Genomic DNA, 15,136 nt, shown 5'->3' on the forward strand with positions numbered 1-15,136 from the left:
AAGGCAAGGTCCCCCCCCCGCCGCTCTCTGCGTCTCTACACGTAAATGACAACGTTTTTTTTCGTGTTTTTTTTGTTGTTATTCCGTCGGCTCCACAGGCCAAACTATAACGCTCATTCATTCATCACGCACAGTCGGCGAAGGACCGTTGCCGCAAACGTGTGACCTCTTGCGACAAGCGTTCGCGTGAACTGCTCTTGTCGCCATATACCGGTGTGTCTCTAGTGATTTGTTTGATCCACGGATCACGGGGTGGGGGGGGGGGGGGCGTGAGCACGGGGGCAGCGCCATTCCTTCGAGGGTCGTGATCCACTTCGAACGTCGACCGCCAATAGAAGGAAGCGAGCAGCAGCATTTGCTGCCGGAGTTTGTGCATCGAGACGGGGCGACGTGGGTCCACAAAGTGACACCACGCACCTTTACATCATCCGCACCTAGTTTACACAACAAAGGCTTATTCCTAACAGCGTGCTTCAGCCGCACCGAACCTCACAAAAATAATATTCATGGCCTACCTTGGCTCCTCCCACCCTCAACCAGTATATATACAAGGACTGTTTTCTTGGAATTTCTCTTACTTGATACAGCTATCGTGCTGTGACGGTTCCACCTGAAGACGGAAGCTTGTGTTGCCTCCGAAACGTCGTGATTTTTATTTTATTTTTATTTTACTTTTATTAATTTTATTTTTTTACCTACGTGACTTTATCGAAAAAAACCCATAAGAATATGACACCACAGGGCCGTCTCCCTTCTCGAACGGAGCTCTCGAAAGATATCCCGAAGTAGAAGATTGGTGCGCTGTATAGAATCACATTTACAAATGTTTTTTTTTACACTTTGATCCTTACCACCCCACTCGCCCGCTCCCGTGTAGTATCGATGGGCCAATTTTTACATGCAATTTTACTAAGGGACTGTGGGTTGTCTTGCTGCGGTCTGGGACTGTTCTTGTTGTTTTACTGCCTTGCCAAAGCTCGCGCTTGGTGTTGAAACGTCGGCAGGCATTGATGTGCAATTTATGCTCACATACTTTATTTATATGTATTTATTTATCGCGACTTGTTCACCTTTTCTCTATTTTGTAACTTGATGACCCATCCCTAACTGGACATCTGGACCACGCCAGTTTTTTTTTCAACAACCAGAATAATCGACAAGCCCCTTCGGTCACTCAACACTGGCTGTACGGAGTCGCCCGCGACACCGCCTTTAGGTCACGGCGATTGTTTGACCATACTTCACCACGCCGGTCAGGATGGTTAGTGAGAGTTGGTTTGGGGGGGTGGAGGGGTGGGGGTGTTCTGGTACCCGTTCAGGCATCACCTGCGAGTGATGGTCAAGCCGTACCTGGGATTCCAACTCAGGCACCCGCGTTTAGACCGCAGGGAGCCTAACCGCTGCGCCACCACTCCTCCACCGCTCTAACAAACGAAAGCTCATTCCATCCGCCACGGTCGGCGCACGGCTCGCACGCCTCCATCCCCCACCATGCCTCCCCGCGTCTTTCTTTCTCTCCCACCCTTCACGTGCTCGCTCACCACGTCTATCCATCTCACTTTCTGCCTATCTGCAGCGCTTCCCTATCTATCTCAATCACCTCAACCTGCCCCCCCGCCCCCCCCCGCTTCTCTCTCCATTTGCCCGAACTGTCTACGGTGTCCGCGACGTCTCCGTCCGCCACAGCCGACCCCTGGGTCCCAACAGCTCCGTCAAAACAACGGTGACGTCAGCCGCGTTTAAATCTCGTCGCTTGTCGGTGGAACATTACGGGATTAGCGCTTGTGGAGTTGTAGCGGCGTTTGCCTTCGCCGTGCCGCTTTGAAACGGGGGTGGGAGGTGGGGGGGGGGGGGGGGGGCATTTGGGACCTCTTTGATGGGTTTAGGATCGCGGGTGCCCATAGCGGGGCGATGCCCAGCAACGTTTACACAAATCGTGACAACGAGCCGACGACGGCGTCTCTCTCGCACCGATCTGCTCACTCGCCGACCGCTCACTCAGTCACTCGTGAAAAAAAAAGTGACAGTGATTAGAAGACCCGTTGCAGGCGCTTGTTGAGTGAACCGCAGTTCACATCGCGTGGTTTCATGTTCCGTGGCACTCGCGGGCTCAGAGTTTGGTTTGGTGTGTGGGGGGGATAATAGACGTTCAGTGCAACTGCTATTGGCTAAATATCTCACTGCCGAACAACTACCTGCGAAGTTACTCAACTGAGATCTCACACAGCAGCAACATCGTCGCTCCCCGACTGTGATAACTTAGCAGGACCCTAACTTAGAGGATTGCTGCATCGATCTTCGACCTGTTCTCGTGCTTATTCACCTCGCTCGTTAACCATTCACTCACTCACCGACTTTTACTCGCTTACTCACAAACCAACTACTCATTCGTCAATCACTGCCTTTTACCGACCACTTGCTCATCTGCTCCCTCCCTCACTCCCCCACCCACCCACCAAGTCGCTCACCCACCCACCAAGTCGCTCACCCACCCACCAACTCACCCCCCACCCACCCACTCACCAACTCGCTCACCCACCCCCCATGTCGCTCACCTACCCACCCACCCACCAACTCACCCCCTACCCACCCACCCACCAACTCGCTCACACATCCACCAAGTCGCTCACCCACCCACCAACTCACCCCCCCACCCACCCACCAACTCGCTCACCCACCCCCCAAGTCGCTCACCCACCCACCTACCAACTCACCCCCCACCCACCCACACACCAACTCGCTCACCCACTCACCAAGTCGCTCACCCACCCACCCACCAACTTGCTCACCCACCACCAACTTGCTCACCCACCCACTAACTCACCCACCCACTAACCACCCACCCACTAACTCACCCACCCCCACAAACTCACCCACCCACCCACTAACTCACCCACCCACCCACTAACTCACCCACCCACCCACTAACTCACCCACCCACCCACTAACCCACCCACTAACTCACCCACCCACTAACTCACCCACCCACTAACTTACCCACCCACTAACTCACCCACCCACTAACTCACCCACCCACTAACTCACCCCCCACCCACCCACCAAGTAGCTCACCCACTCGCCCGTTCACTTGCAACTTTGGCAGGTGATGCGTTTTGTACTTTGCAGCAGCAGCGGCAGTTTTTTTTACGCTGCGTACCAGAGATCACTTTCGACGTTGACGCACAAGGTGCACAATTAGTTTTCTTCTTTCACCTTCCACGATTTGAAAGAAAAAAAACAAAACAAAAGAAATGTCACGCCGCGCGTTTCGGGTGCGGGATGACGATCCCGGTTCGCCGTAAATCATAAATCACCGCTCACGGGGCGTCGTCTACAAGCCACGGGGCCCTCCTTCACATTCTTGCACGCCTGCCCATCGCGACGGCGCGTGGCCTATGACCTGCCGCCACGCCCGGCCCCGGCACCAACCCCGGCCCTCCCCACATCCACTCCCTCGCCCGGGCAGCATTCCTGCGCCCGATACCATCTGCCGCATGGGAAGGCAAACATCCGAAACTAACCCCAATACGCGCTTCGCACGGTGGCCCCCGGCCAACCCTGGCGGCCACTCTCGCACGCAGTCTCACGCTCTCTCGCTCTCCCTCTCTTTCGCTCTGTCTCGCTCGCTCCCTCTTTCTCTCTCTAGCCCCCCTCCTCTCTCTCGCCCCCCCCCCCTCTCTCTCGCTGTCTCTCTCGCTCGCGCCTCTGTGGGTTCAATGCAATGTGAAAATGATGGCACAGCCGGGCGTGCAGCGCAACCAGCAGATGTGGCTTTCGCGTCGCTACCCTAAAAACAAGGCCCTCTGTATATCGAGCCATCTACAAACCAGGTCATGGATAAACACGATCATCTCCAAAGCAGATCATCTTCAAAATACATCTCTCTCTGAACCAGGCACTCGCAGATGCAGACGTTATTTTAGCCAGTAAGGCCCATTGAGCCAAGCGGGTATTTTACAGGGACAATCAGACTTTCCAAAGTAAGAATAAGACAGGTCCTAAATTTTTACTTAAAACTTTCGTAACTGCAGGTCCTCCCTAAAACATAAGCCAAACCCCTCTCTAACTCAAGCAATCTGTAAACCAGGTGATCTATAAACTAACATTATCTTGAAAACATATTTCTAATAGCCAAGCCTTCTATAAACTGGGCCGTCTATGAACCAGGTTCTCTTTAGACCAAACTTCATTTCAAGCACGTCTGCTCAGCAAGAGGCTAGGAATGCTCCGGGTAGGAAATTGGCCTGAAGCCTTTTGAGTTCAGATGACAGGCCAGGAGAGTTTGCGACAAAGGTGCGTGGGGAGGTGAGAGGGTTAACACCGCAACCCACCCCCCTCTGGGCCCAGCGGCGCGGGAGCGGCTCCAGACAGCACCGCGCTCAGCGTCACGGCGCGCGACGCGAGGCCTCGCCCTGGGCGACCAGGCCGCGGTCATCACGGCCGTCCCAACCGTCTCACGCCGGCGGCTCGCAGGCTAAGGGACCGCGCGGACTCGGCGCGCATTCCCCGACTGGTCTGTGGCGGCTCTCACGTTGCCACCCGGGGCAGGTCGGATTGCTGCTGTCCCCGTGGTCGGATTGCTGCACCGTGGCTGCTGCCAAGCGTCGTCGGCTTCTGCGGGGAATTGCATTCTGCCATGGTGCCGGCAGCGGCAATCCAGAACCGTGGCAAAATACAGAAGCAGAGAATGCCACCTCCTCTGCATGAAACACATTTTTTTGTTATCAGCCACATGGCCCTTCTGGGAATGTATAATGTTATCAGCATTCATTGGTTCAACAGAAACAAATCTATGGACCGGTTTTGATATTGAGTGTCTCATCAGCACTGTCAGGCTTGCTTGAATCAATGTTGGAGAACCTATCAGCCACATGGCCCTTCTGGGAGTGTATCATTTTACCAGCATTCATTGGTTCAACAGAAAATAATCTCCGGACCGGTTTTGACATTGAGTGTCTCATCAGCACTGTCACGCTTGCTTGAACCAACGCTGTAGAACTGCCCATTTGTTTATAGGCAATGGTCCACTCCGTTAGAAAACACAACACAAAATAATCATTAGAATCACTGCAGAGGATTAAAAAAGGCAGATAATGTCTCCTTCACAAATCTGTCCCTCAAATGAAGATTTTGTTCTACAGAATAAACACTTCACGAAACTCAAACATTGCATCTCCTGGCTTTGACATTCATGCTCCTCGAAGACACCGGTGGTGGAACCATGAACCGCACATCACCGGAACATCAACAGCAGGCCGATGCTGCACCGCATCTCCTTCATGAATGGGAAAACTAAGAGGCACGAGCCACAGTGGTGCAGGCGTGGCCATGCGACACAAACTACGGACCACAAAGCAAACCCACAGAGATACAGAGGGATGCCCAGAGACCCGCAGAGATGCGTAGTGAAACATTAAAGACAGGCCACAGCGGTGCGATTGTGGCCACGGCAAACCAAAACTATGATCAATACAGCAAACCACTGTACTCCTTCAAACGGAGGAATCGCTAAAAACCATGCGATCTTTTTTTCCCCCCCGAAGCCATCTCGAGGCTAGCAGACTACGACGTTGTCGTCTAGCCGCTGAACGTATTGCCGCTCGCAAGGAGAGACGGAACATTGAGCATTGCATTACCGTCTCCCAGCCATCTCGTAGTGAACATCATGTGTAGATGTGTATTTGTCGTGACATCGCTGGATGTCAACACGTTACATGTTGTGGGTGTAGTACCCGCCTTAGAGGGGTACGGTGTGCGCTGAATAATAGCGCTGGATGGCACCAGGCCTCAAGTGCAGTGCCGGCCCTACAGGACAGGTCACGGCACTCTGGTTGACCCGGGAGGACACGTGACCGGTTAAGTTGACAGAGGCGCTAGGGGGGGGGGGGGGGTCACGTGATTGGGACCCAGATCCTCCGCGAGGATTCTGGAAGGTGGACGTGGCCAAGGATGGAGCCGGCCACGCCACAGAGAATATAAGCCGGGTCCATCGGCTTATATTCTCCAGAGGGACCGGGGTTGTTGTTGTTCATCTTGGAAGAAACACTTCGTCTACGATCTCCGTTCAACGAGTCTCCAACACGTGGACCCAGGCCCGAAGCTGTTGGTCACGGTCTGTAGTAGCAGTTACGTTGTAACTAGTGTAGCTTGACTGGTGGTCACCACCCGGTTAACTACACCAGTTACGTTGTGACTAGTGTAGTTAGCCGGGTGGTCACCACCATAGGTTGTTATTTTGTTAAGGGGAAGTCACCCCGTGTGTTGGAACTGAATACAGTTTTGTGTTGTGTTGCCTCCAAGTCTACGTCTGCGACTTGGTTGAACCCTTGGTTGAACCCATTGCATATTTATAAAAAAAAGACAAAGATCCCCAGTATAGCCTTAACAAGACTGTTTGGGCAAGTGCTGTTAGTGAGCACCTATGAAGGCCGGCACAGCATACAAGGGGGTGGGTGGCCAACACCACGCCCGGCCGCCTTTGTCTCCCTAGTGGCAATGTTTTTTTTTTTTACACATAGCACCAGGTAACTCAATTGAGGCCAAAGTCGACCTAGGGGACGCCCGGGACCGATTCAGATAATCGTCACCGATGTTGGCCGTGAGCGGGAATCGAACTCGTGTCTCCGGGTGTCGTAGCGCAGCGCACTGACTGCTACACCACCGATCCCCATTATACAATTTACACACACACACACGCGCGCACGTGTATGTTTACGTCGCTAATGTATTATTTACGTAAGCTGCCGTTACCATTGCCGCGCGCGCCGTGCGTGTTAATTACGCCGTGTTTGCGTTGCTCATTAGCGGGCCTCGTTAATAAAGCCCCGGCCGTCACCGCTCGCTCCCTCCCGGGCCACCATCCATCGACCACTTCGGCTCGCAAAACTCCTAGCTCGCGGGTAACATAAATACACAAACAGCGACGCACACCGCCACCCCTCGATTCCCGCCGGGTAAACAAGCAGTGGTGCATTAACACAATCTCGATTAACGGAGGTTTTTTTGTTGTTAAAATAAACTAATAAATTATCATACGATGTTATGAAACAAAAAGTTTTGCTGGCTGTCTGGACACGTTCGAAGGATGCGCGGGCTGCAAGAATATATATAAATTGATGAAAAATAAAACAAGTGTGGTTGTAATGGTCAGCACACTGGACTTGCAACCCACATGTCACGGGTTTGATTCCATCTCCCCGGAGCGGCATTTGAAAGAATGGAGGCAAGTTTCCAAAATCCCGCTCACCGCCCCACACCGCCTCTGTCCACCAACGAGTATATATTTGTAAAATAAAAGACTTCACCATGGGTGAGTCGATCGGCAGGTCGTGTGTGGTGGGGTAAAGTGTGGGCACTCCCACGTCGTCCAAGATGTCGAGGCAGCGTGGAAGAGTAGGCCAAAAATACCCTCCAGAGCTCCGTCTGGCGCGAGAGCCGGCAGTGGCGCGAGCGGGACATTGCAAGGCCGCGCCTCTACCACCTCAAGGGTAATTCATTCCGGGAGGCTGCCAGGGGAAAGAATCAATGCCCAAACTAAAGGGAATGAAAGTGTTGGAAAACGTGATGCCTGTCACAGCTAACGATGGGAGGAGAGAATCCACAGTGGAGCAGTGCAGTGTGGCGAGTGAGTGCGTGGGTAAGTGAGCGACTGAGTGGGTGGGTGAGTGAGTGAGTGGTGGGTGAGTCAGTGGATGGGTGAGCGAGTGGGTGAGTGATTAAGTGAGCGACTGAGTGGGTGGGTGAGTGAGTGGTGGGTGAGTCAGTGGGTGGGTGAGCGAGTGGGTGAGTGATTAAGTGAGCGACTGAGTGGGTGGGTGAGTGAGTGGTAGGTGAGTGAGTGGTAGGTGAGTGAGTGGGTGGGTGAGTCAGTGGGTGAGTGAACGAGTGGGTGGGTGACTAAGTGAGCGACTGAGTGGGTGGGTGAGTGGACGAGCGAGCGAGCGAGCGAGTTGCTGTGACCCGCAGTGTACTGGGGTCTAACACTGCGTGCGGGAGGCAAAAGAGTCAGTCTGGGTGGACCGAGTCCTCATCAACCACGGGGTGGACGTTAGTGGAAACCACGGTGGTGGCAGCGACGGACGATGAACAATCATCATCGCATCGTCTGGCCCAGCGGTCAGCGCGAACGGGAACAGAAAAACGTGACCTCGGCGCCCCCCCCCCCCACCTCTCCCGGGACCCCTGCCGAACCATCGTGCCGTGCGCACCTCGATCCTGACGGCGCGATCGTTCCCGATATCCGTCACCGCGTGGAGCCTGCGCAGCGCAGCAGCGGCGTGCAGCGCGGCGCCGTTTAATTCCCACGTTGCGCTCTCCCCTTTCCTGCTGTCTTCTGCCGTCACGCTTGTACCCTCCTCGCCAACCCCACCGACCAGAGACTCTCATTTCTGTGCCTCTCCGGGACGTGTGTGCCGCGACTCGTGCTCTAAATCTACTTCTCACTTGCGTCACTTCACACGCGCCATGCTCCCTTTTAATCAGAGCCGCCGATAACAACGAGCGGGACCACCCCCCCCCCCCCCCGCTCTCTCTCTACTCCGCGCGTCTCGCGCTCACGTCACCTCCGATTCGCTCGCTCCGAGCGAACGTCCTTGGGTCGCCGTGCATGCCAGAGAAACTAAGGTGGGCCCCCCATTAAGCGGCAGAGAGAGAGAGCGGTGGGAGAGGGGGGGAGACCGGAGTCGTCGGAATCGGTTCCCCTCGCACGGCTCGCCAGGGTACGGCCACCGCCCTCGTAGCAAGCAGCGTCGAGAGAGAACGTTGCTTTTGAGCGAAGGTCACAAGTTCAGCCGCACGGATAGATTTTTTGCCCGCTCCCGCTGGCCTTCGCCGGGAGGATGCGAATCGACCGGGCCACGTTACGGCGCGCGGCGTGGCACAACGGTGGCTAGGAGATGTTTTCTCCCTCGCCTGCGATACAGGAGGTCGTGGCTTCGATCCCGACCCTGACGCCTGCTGTATATTTGGAGTTTGCGTGTCTCTCTGTCTCTCTCCGTGGTTGCTCCGGGTCCTCCGGTTTCCCCCCTCCATGCATTTAGAGTAATTGGCCGCGATACATTTCCACGTGATAAGCCACTAAGTTGAGCTCTCATTTGTGGGCCAGGTCGCTTCTGAAAAAAGGAGCTATATAGCTCAGTGGGCCGTACCTGGTAAATAAAAAATTGTTTAAAGTTTACAACGGAAACCGCAATGAAGTATCCGTGCCCTTCTCGTTCCTTGCTTCTGCCAAATAGAAAATGCAGACTGGCTGTTTTGGCTGGGCGGCCCTCTCTCATTGGTAGCCCCTTCGCTGCCATTGGACAAAGGTGCAGCCCTGCAACTTGCCTGTCCCCGCTCCCCACCCACCGCACCTCCGATTAGCACTCCTTGACTACGTACGGTGCAAAAAAAGTTCAACACAAACACACACACGCGGAAGGGCCTTCCCTGCAGGAACCACCAGAGATCTCGTCTCGAGGGTTCCTTGGCCTACTCTTCCACACCGTCACAGACAGATTACCCCGCCGCACGCGACATGCCGATCGCAGACTAACCTTGGCGTTCCGATCGCTGGGGTGGACAGACCCCAGCGATCACAATAATTGTGATGACAGTCACATTTATTTTTCTCCGGTGGGCAGGGGGGGGGGGGCAAATGGGGGGGGGGGGGGGGGGGGGGCCTCGTACTGCTTCGTACGGCAATGTTAATTCATTATAATAATAACAACAAGAAATATATATTTATTTATATCGTGGGGCCCATCCAGGGGAGAGCTAGTGCTGCTTCGCAAGGCGATGCTTTTTTTTTAATTTGTAAAAATAATTATAACAATTACTGTTATTTATTAATTTACGTTCACTTCTCGCGCCACCGATGGGAGCTCGGTGGTGACGGCGCGTTGCCGACACCGATCACTCGCCAAACTCGCGCCGGGCCATCAAAATATTAATGTCGATATTAATCTCGATATTCATTTCCAGCCACGATCAAACTCTGGCAGGACCTTGAAACGGCGCTATAATAATTGCCGTAATTGGATCCTACAGGATCTATAATTAGCGTTTTCTCACAGCCGTTGGGCCAGGAAGCCGCTGCAGCCAGCTGTTACGGGCAATTTTACTGCTTAATTAATCTCGAAATGACCTTGCGAGTATTTACTGTTTCTTGTAATTGTTTTCGCCTCCGTTCACATTTGAATATAGAAAAAAAAAAAATTCACGCCATGCCTCCTCGGATTTCCCCCCGAAAAAAAAACCCACACACGACCCTGGGGTTTAATCTGGAAGCGAGCAGAGTCGGCCGGAGGGGAGACACGGATCGTTTAATCCTTAAACGCCCAAACAAGGGCACCTGGCCACGCCGAAACACCTTTAATCCGTCAACACCCGCGGGTGGCCGATTTTGCTCGTCGTGCCAGCGGAGATGAGCCGACGTCTTAATCCTCACCGGCCTCCCCCGTGCTCGCAGCCCACAGAAAAAAAAGTGGGAGAAGGAGGGGGGGGGGGCGAGGGGGGGGGGGCACACGTCCGCCCCCACCTTCAACTCTCAGCCGCCCCGTTGTCCTGTAGCACCCCCCCCCCCCGTGCTCACTACGCATCGTTAGACGCCTTAACCCCCCCACCCCCCTGCAGAGGCGACGAATAACGCACGCCGTGTCGATTGTTGTTATTGTTTCATCCCAGTTGTGCTCTCTCTCTCTCTCTCGTCCCTTGGGTTTATGGGGGTGAAGTCGACAGTGTGCGGCTGTTCTGCTGGCTCATCACATGGCTCCGTGGGCCAGAGTTCAAAAAGAGCAACGTGTGCCGCTGGATGGGAGGTGGTGGGCGGGGGCTTAGCGACGCCATCGGCATCATTGGTCACGTCACGCCGGGCGCTGCTTGGAGAGGGGTTTCCTGCCTTCAGAGGACAAGGATGTGGGGGGCGGCCGCCATTTTTAACGCGAGCAGAGTAGTCGAATGCAATGTTTTGCGGATGAATCGGCACAATCGAGTGAACGAATGATTGAATGAGCGAGCAGTACACGAATGAGCCGGCGAGTCAATGAATGAACGAGCGAGTTAGTGAATGAATCAACGAGCGAGCGAGCGACTGAACGGTCGAGCGAGCGCTGCAGGGGTTGACATCACAATTAGGCGATGCTTCACAAAATAATAGCATGCGACTCGCGCGTAAATAAATAAATGCGCTAGCTTAGCAGGGGGTACTGTGGATGTTGGTATGCGGTGGGGGATGCGGGGGGTGGGCGGGAACGTGGGGGGGGGGGGCAAACAGGGTAGAGAGGAAGGGGGGGGGGGTCTGCAAGGTGCTGCATTTAGAAAAGAACATCTCCGTTTCCATGACAACCCGCCTGCTTCCAGCCACGTGACACGTGCCGCCACGCGCAGCCATCTGCGTGGGGGCCCCCTGGGAGCCCGCCGGGTCCTCGCGAGCTCGCCCAATAAAATATTCATGCACCTACCCTAGTTTTCCCGTATTTCATTTCACGTTATCACTTTCGACTAACGTTTATCTTGCATTCCCCCACCCCCCCCCCGCTAGGTGTGACCTCCCACCACCAAACACGAGGGACAGGTGCCCAACCATGACCTCTGGCCCCCTGCTGACCCCCGTCCCCCCGCTGGTAGGGTCACAGCAAAGTGACGACGGCTACGTGATTGTGAGATCCACCAAATCAAGCCGGTGCTGCATCGACGGGGAGCGCGGGGGGAGGGAAGGGGGGGGGATGAGCATCTCCCCCCCCCTACACTCCAACTTCCCCCACATCACCCGCCACCTCAATTCCTATAGTCGTCAAAAAATGTTGGTTACGAAAATTAGTATAATTAAGCGATGGGCGTAGCAGCCGTTCCGCGTACGCACGGGGGGTGAGCGCCAGAGCAGAACGCTCGACAGACACCAGCGGATCGTCGCATCGTTACTCATTCCGTTTGGCATGTCTTATTTATAAAAAGTTTGTTTAACATTCACTGATGTCGTGCCCCCCTTCACACTCAACCACCCCCCCCTCCTTCCCGCTGAGCTTTTGAATGCCCACCACGGCGGTTGGCTTCTTTGCTTGAAACGAATCGGGTCGCTCGGGGCCGACCGAAAATAAGGACGACGATCACGGTGACGTGTGACCTGTGACCTGCGACCCGTCCGGGGGCCGCGCACCGCTGCGATCGATTCCACACGCGAGAATCATTCGTCGCCTTTTCCTTTCTGTTAGATGCCGTCCGTTCTTTCTCTCTTTCTTTCGGCAGCCGACGCCGCAAGAAATTCCGATCGCGGCAGGACAATCAAGAGACTCGCAGGGCGACGGGCCGGCTGAGGCTGCAGACGCCACGAGAGTGAATGTCAAGCTGCAAAAGAGTCGTGGTTTCCCGACCTCTTTCTCCCAGTGTCGTGTCCCCCTCCCTCCCCTCCCCCCTCCGCAAGTTTATTTCAGTTCCTCTTCAAATTGACGTGGGCCCTGTGAAATTTCGCTGCGCAGCGCGCGATGAACACGAGCCAAAGCAGAGAATACGCAAATAAACAATCGGACAATAATTCGACGACGATTCCCCCCGGTGACTGTTTGGGTTTTGCGAAGCCGCGATGATCGCATCGCACCGACCGCTGCTCGAGCCGTGGACGCGACCACCCCCCCCCCCCACTCCTCCACCCCCCATCCGCAGTCACTCGGGACGCTGTCAATCACCGACCGAGGTTCATAAACGTAAGGCTCAAAGGGCTCTTGCTTACCTAGTTGAAAATAACGGGTTCGATTTGCCTGGTGTGAGGACTGGGGGGGGGGGGGGGGGTGTGGGGATGGCAGTGGGGGGGGGAGGTTGGTGGGGGGGGGCAGTGTAAACGGTCACGCATCGTGGGGTAAATCGTGGGTATGACTCCTTACTCTTCCAAGACGTTTGACTGGCATAGAAGAGTGAATCTAAACACCCTTTACGCAGGGGGAGGGAGGGGGGAGAAGGGAGAAGGGGAGGGGGGGCTGTCTTTAAATGAATTGATTAAAAACTGCATTTTGTATTTATCCATTAAAGAGTTTTTTGTTGGGTTAGATCGCGTACATATAAAAGTGTCGTTAGACCCGCCACCACCCGACACAGCCAACTAGTAAGCGTTGTCACGTAAGCAGAACATTGATATATTTACGCGATCCAACCCAAAAATAAACCCCTCTATTACGGATGATATTGGTCGCGAAAGCCTGCTACGTGTTAAACTCAAAAGCCACTATTTTGCATTTAGTACATTAAGCTTCCTCGAGTTGGAGGCTCCTTCGGGCGGCAGCCTCGTGAGGGAGCGCTTGCAGGGTCTGCGCCTGTACCTTGACCGATTCAACAAACTCCCTGGAAACGACGCAGGCTAAGGGGGGGGGGGGGGGGGGATGGGTGGGGTGCTCGCGGCGTCGTGCGGAGGACGTCCCGGAGATTAGAGGGAGAATCCACCCTGTACCGAACGGCAAAACAAAGCGCAGCACGATGCTCGCGTCGATAATAAAGGGGGGGGGGGGGACGGAATTGGTTTCCATTCGTGATCTTTGGAGAAATCTTAAGGAGAGGCCAAATCCGAGAGCGATTGGTGGGAGAGGCCGGGGGGGCCGCGAGGGGCGGGCGAGTTGCACCGGGGCTACCGTGGCCCCGGGCCGGTGGTGGTCGCGATGTCTTTCTGAGATTGCCGAGATTAGCCGAAACATCGTTACCCCCCCCCCCCTACATCATCCCCTCCTCCTCCTTCTTCCTCCTCGCTCCGCTGTTTTTAGTGGTGCCGCGTGTTACCCTGAAGTCCCAGCGACAGAGAGCAGCCCTCGCTTTCACCAAACCATTTGTAAAAATAAATGAATGAATGAGTGAAGAATTAAACAATGTATGTACATGTATGTACGTATGTTGAGCCGCTCCCTGTCCACCCAGCGATGCAACGTCCGTAACTCTCAACTTATACGTACGTGTTGTACTTTTTCTGCACCGTACGTAGCCAGCCGTGCTAATCGGAGGCGCGGGGGAAGGACAGCAAACTTAACACAACAACAAGCAGTTCTAAACAAACGAGTTTTCAACCTAGAGTTACATGGCTATTGGGTGCCACCATCCTGTAAGTAAACTCGCCCCCGCCATAGGAACGTGGAACTTCCGCCACTGCCTCGGCACTGACTATAAGCATGAGACGAGAGCGATTTGCCTGAATGGCCACGTGAGAAGGACATCTCCGTCACTTTGGAATCACGCCGTCGATGGAGGCTCCCGATAGACGTGGCGCGTTGGGCCACAACGTAGGGCCACAACGTAGGGCCGCAACGTTGGGCCACAACGTTGGGCCACAACAATTCCAACAAACAATGCCAACCCACGGTGCCAACGTTGGGCCAAGGTTGCATGTTCGCTGGTCGTTCGTAACATCCAAACCGCCCGGAGAATGTGTCCGGTCTCGCCACATCGCGGACGCAAAGCAGGGTTTGAGCCTGGACAGAGCTTGGATGGGCCACCACCGTGCGTATTGTGTTCGGCAGAGTGCGGCGCATTGTGTCCGTCTATGATGTCGCGTCTACGCTTGCACGGTGAGAGGAGACGGGACTGCAACAGAGAAAACTCACCTTGCAGACAGGGAGATAATACTCAAAAACCCCGCACGGGTGGACTCACGAAATCCACCGTTTGTACTGCCATCAGCAGGTGGTCTACACCAACCCCCACCTCCACCCTGCCGGACGTGGGCATCAGTGAGTCTGTGGGTCCATGGGTCCATGGGTCTGTTGGTCCATGTGTCTGTGGGTCCGTGAGTCTGTGCGTTCGTGGGTCCATGAGTCGATGGGTCTGTGATTCCGTGTGTCTGTGGGTCCATGTGTCCGTGAGTCCGTGTGCGCGCGTGGACGTAAGGAACAGCGCAACACTCACCGCGCAGTACCCTCAGCTTGACGCTCTTCGAGATCTGGCCGAGGACGTTGGAGGCGACGCACTCATACTCGGCTTCGTCGCGCGCCGGCCGCAGCGGCTGGATGCGCAGCACTGAGCTCGCTCCGTTGTCGTAGTCGATGATCTGTGCATGCGGGGGTGGGGGCGGGGCACGGAGGAAGGAGGGGGGCCGTGTCAAGACCGAAGGCACGCCACGTGCCGGTCGCCTGCGATCGAACCTTTCACAAAAAAACGATGCATCGTTGATGTTCAGAAGGTGACGATT

The 15,136-nt window shown here is 54.9% G+C and overlaps 1 protein-coding gene across 1 annotated transcript in view; it reads right to left on the bottom strand.

Annotated features, from left to right (window-relative positions):
* The window catches only part of PTPRD (protein tyrosine phosphatase receptor type D), a 228,459-nt gene that overhangs the window by 103,853 nt on the left and 109,470 nt on the right, over positions 1-15,136 (bottom strand). Inside the window, 1 exon segment of the mRNA XM_061562738.1 lies at positions 14,854-14,995. Within this exon segment, the coding sequence (XP_061418722.1) occupies positions 14,854-14,995 (142 nt within the window).

The sequence above is a fragment of the Lethenteron reissneri genome, chromosome 4 (genome assembly GCF_015708825.2).
Source record: "Lethenteron reissneri isolate LAM-NWPU_2019-01 chromosome 4, ASM1570882v1, whole genome shotgun sequence".
NCBI lineage: Eukaryota > Metazoa > Chordata > Hyperoartia > Petromyzontiformes > Petromyzontidae > Lethenteron > Lethenteron reissneri.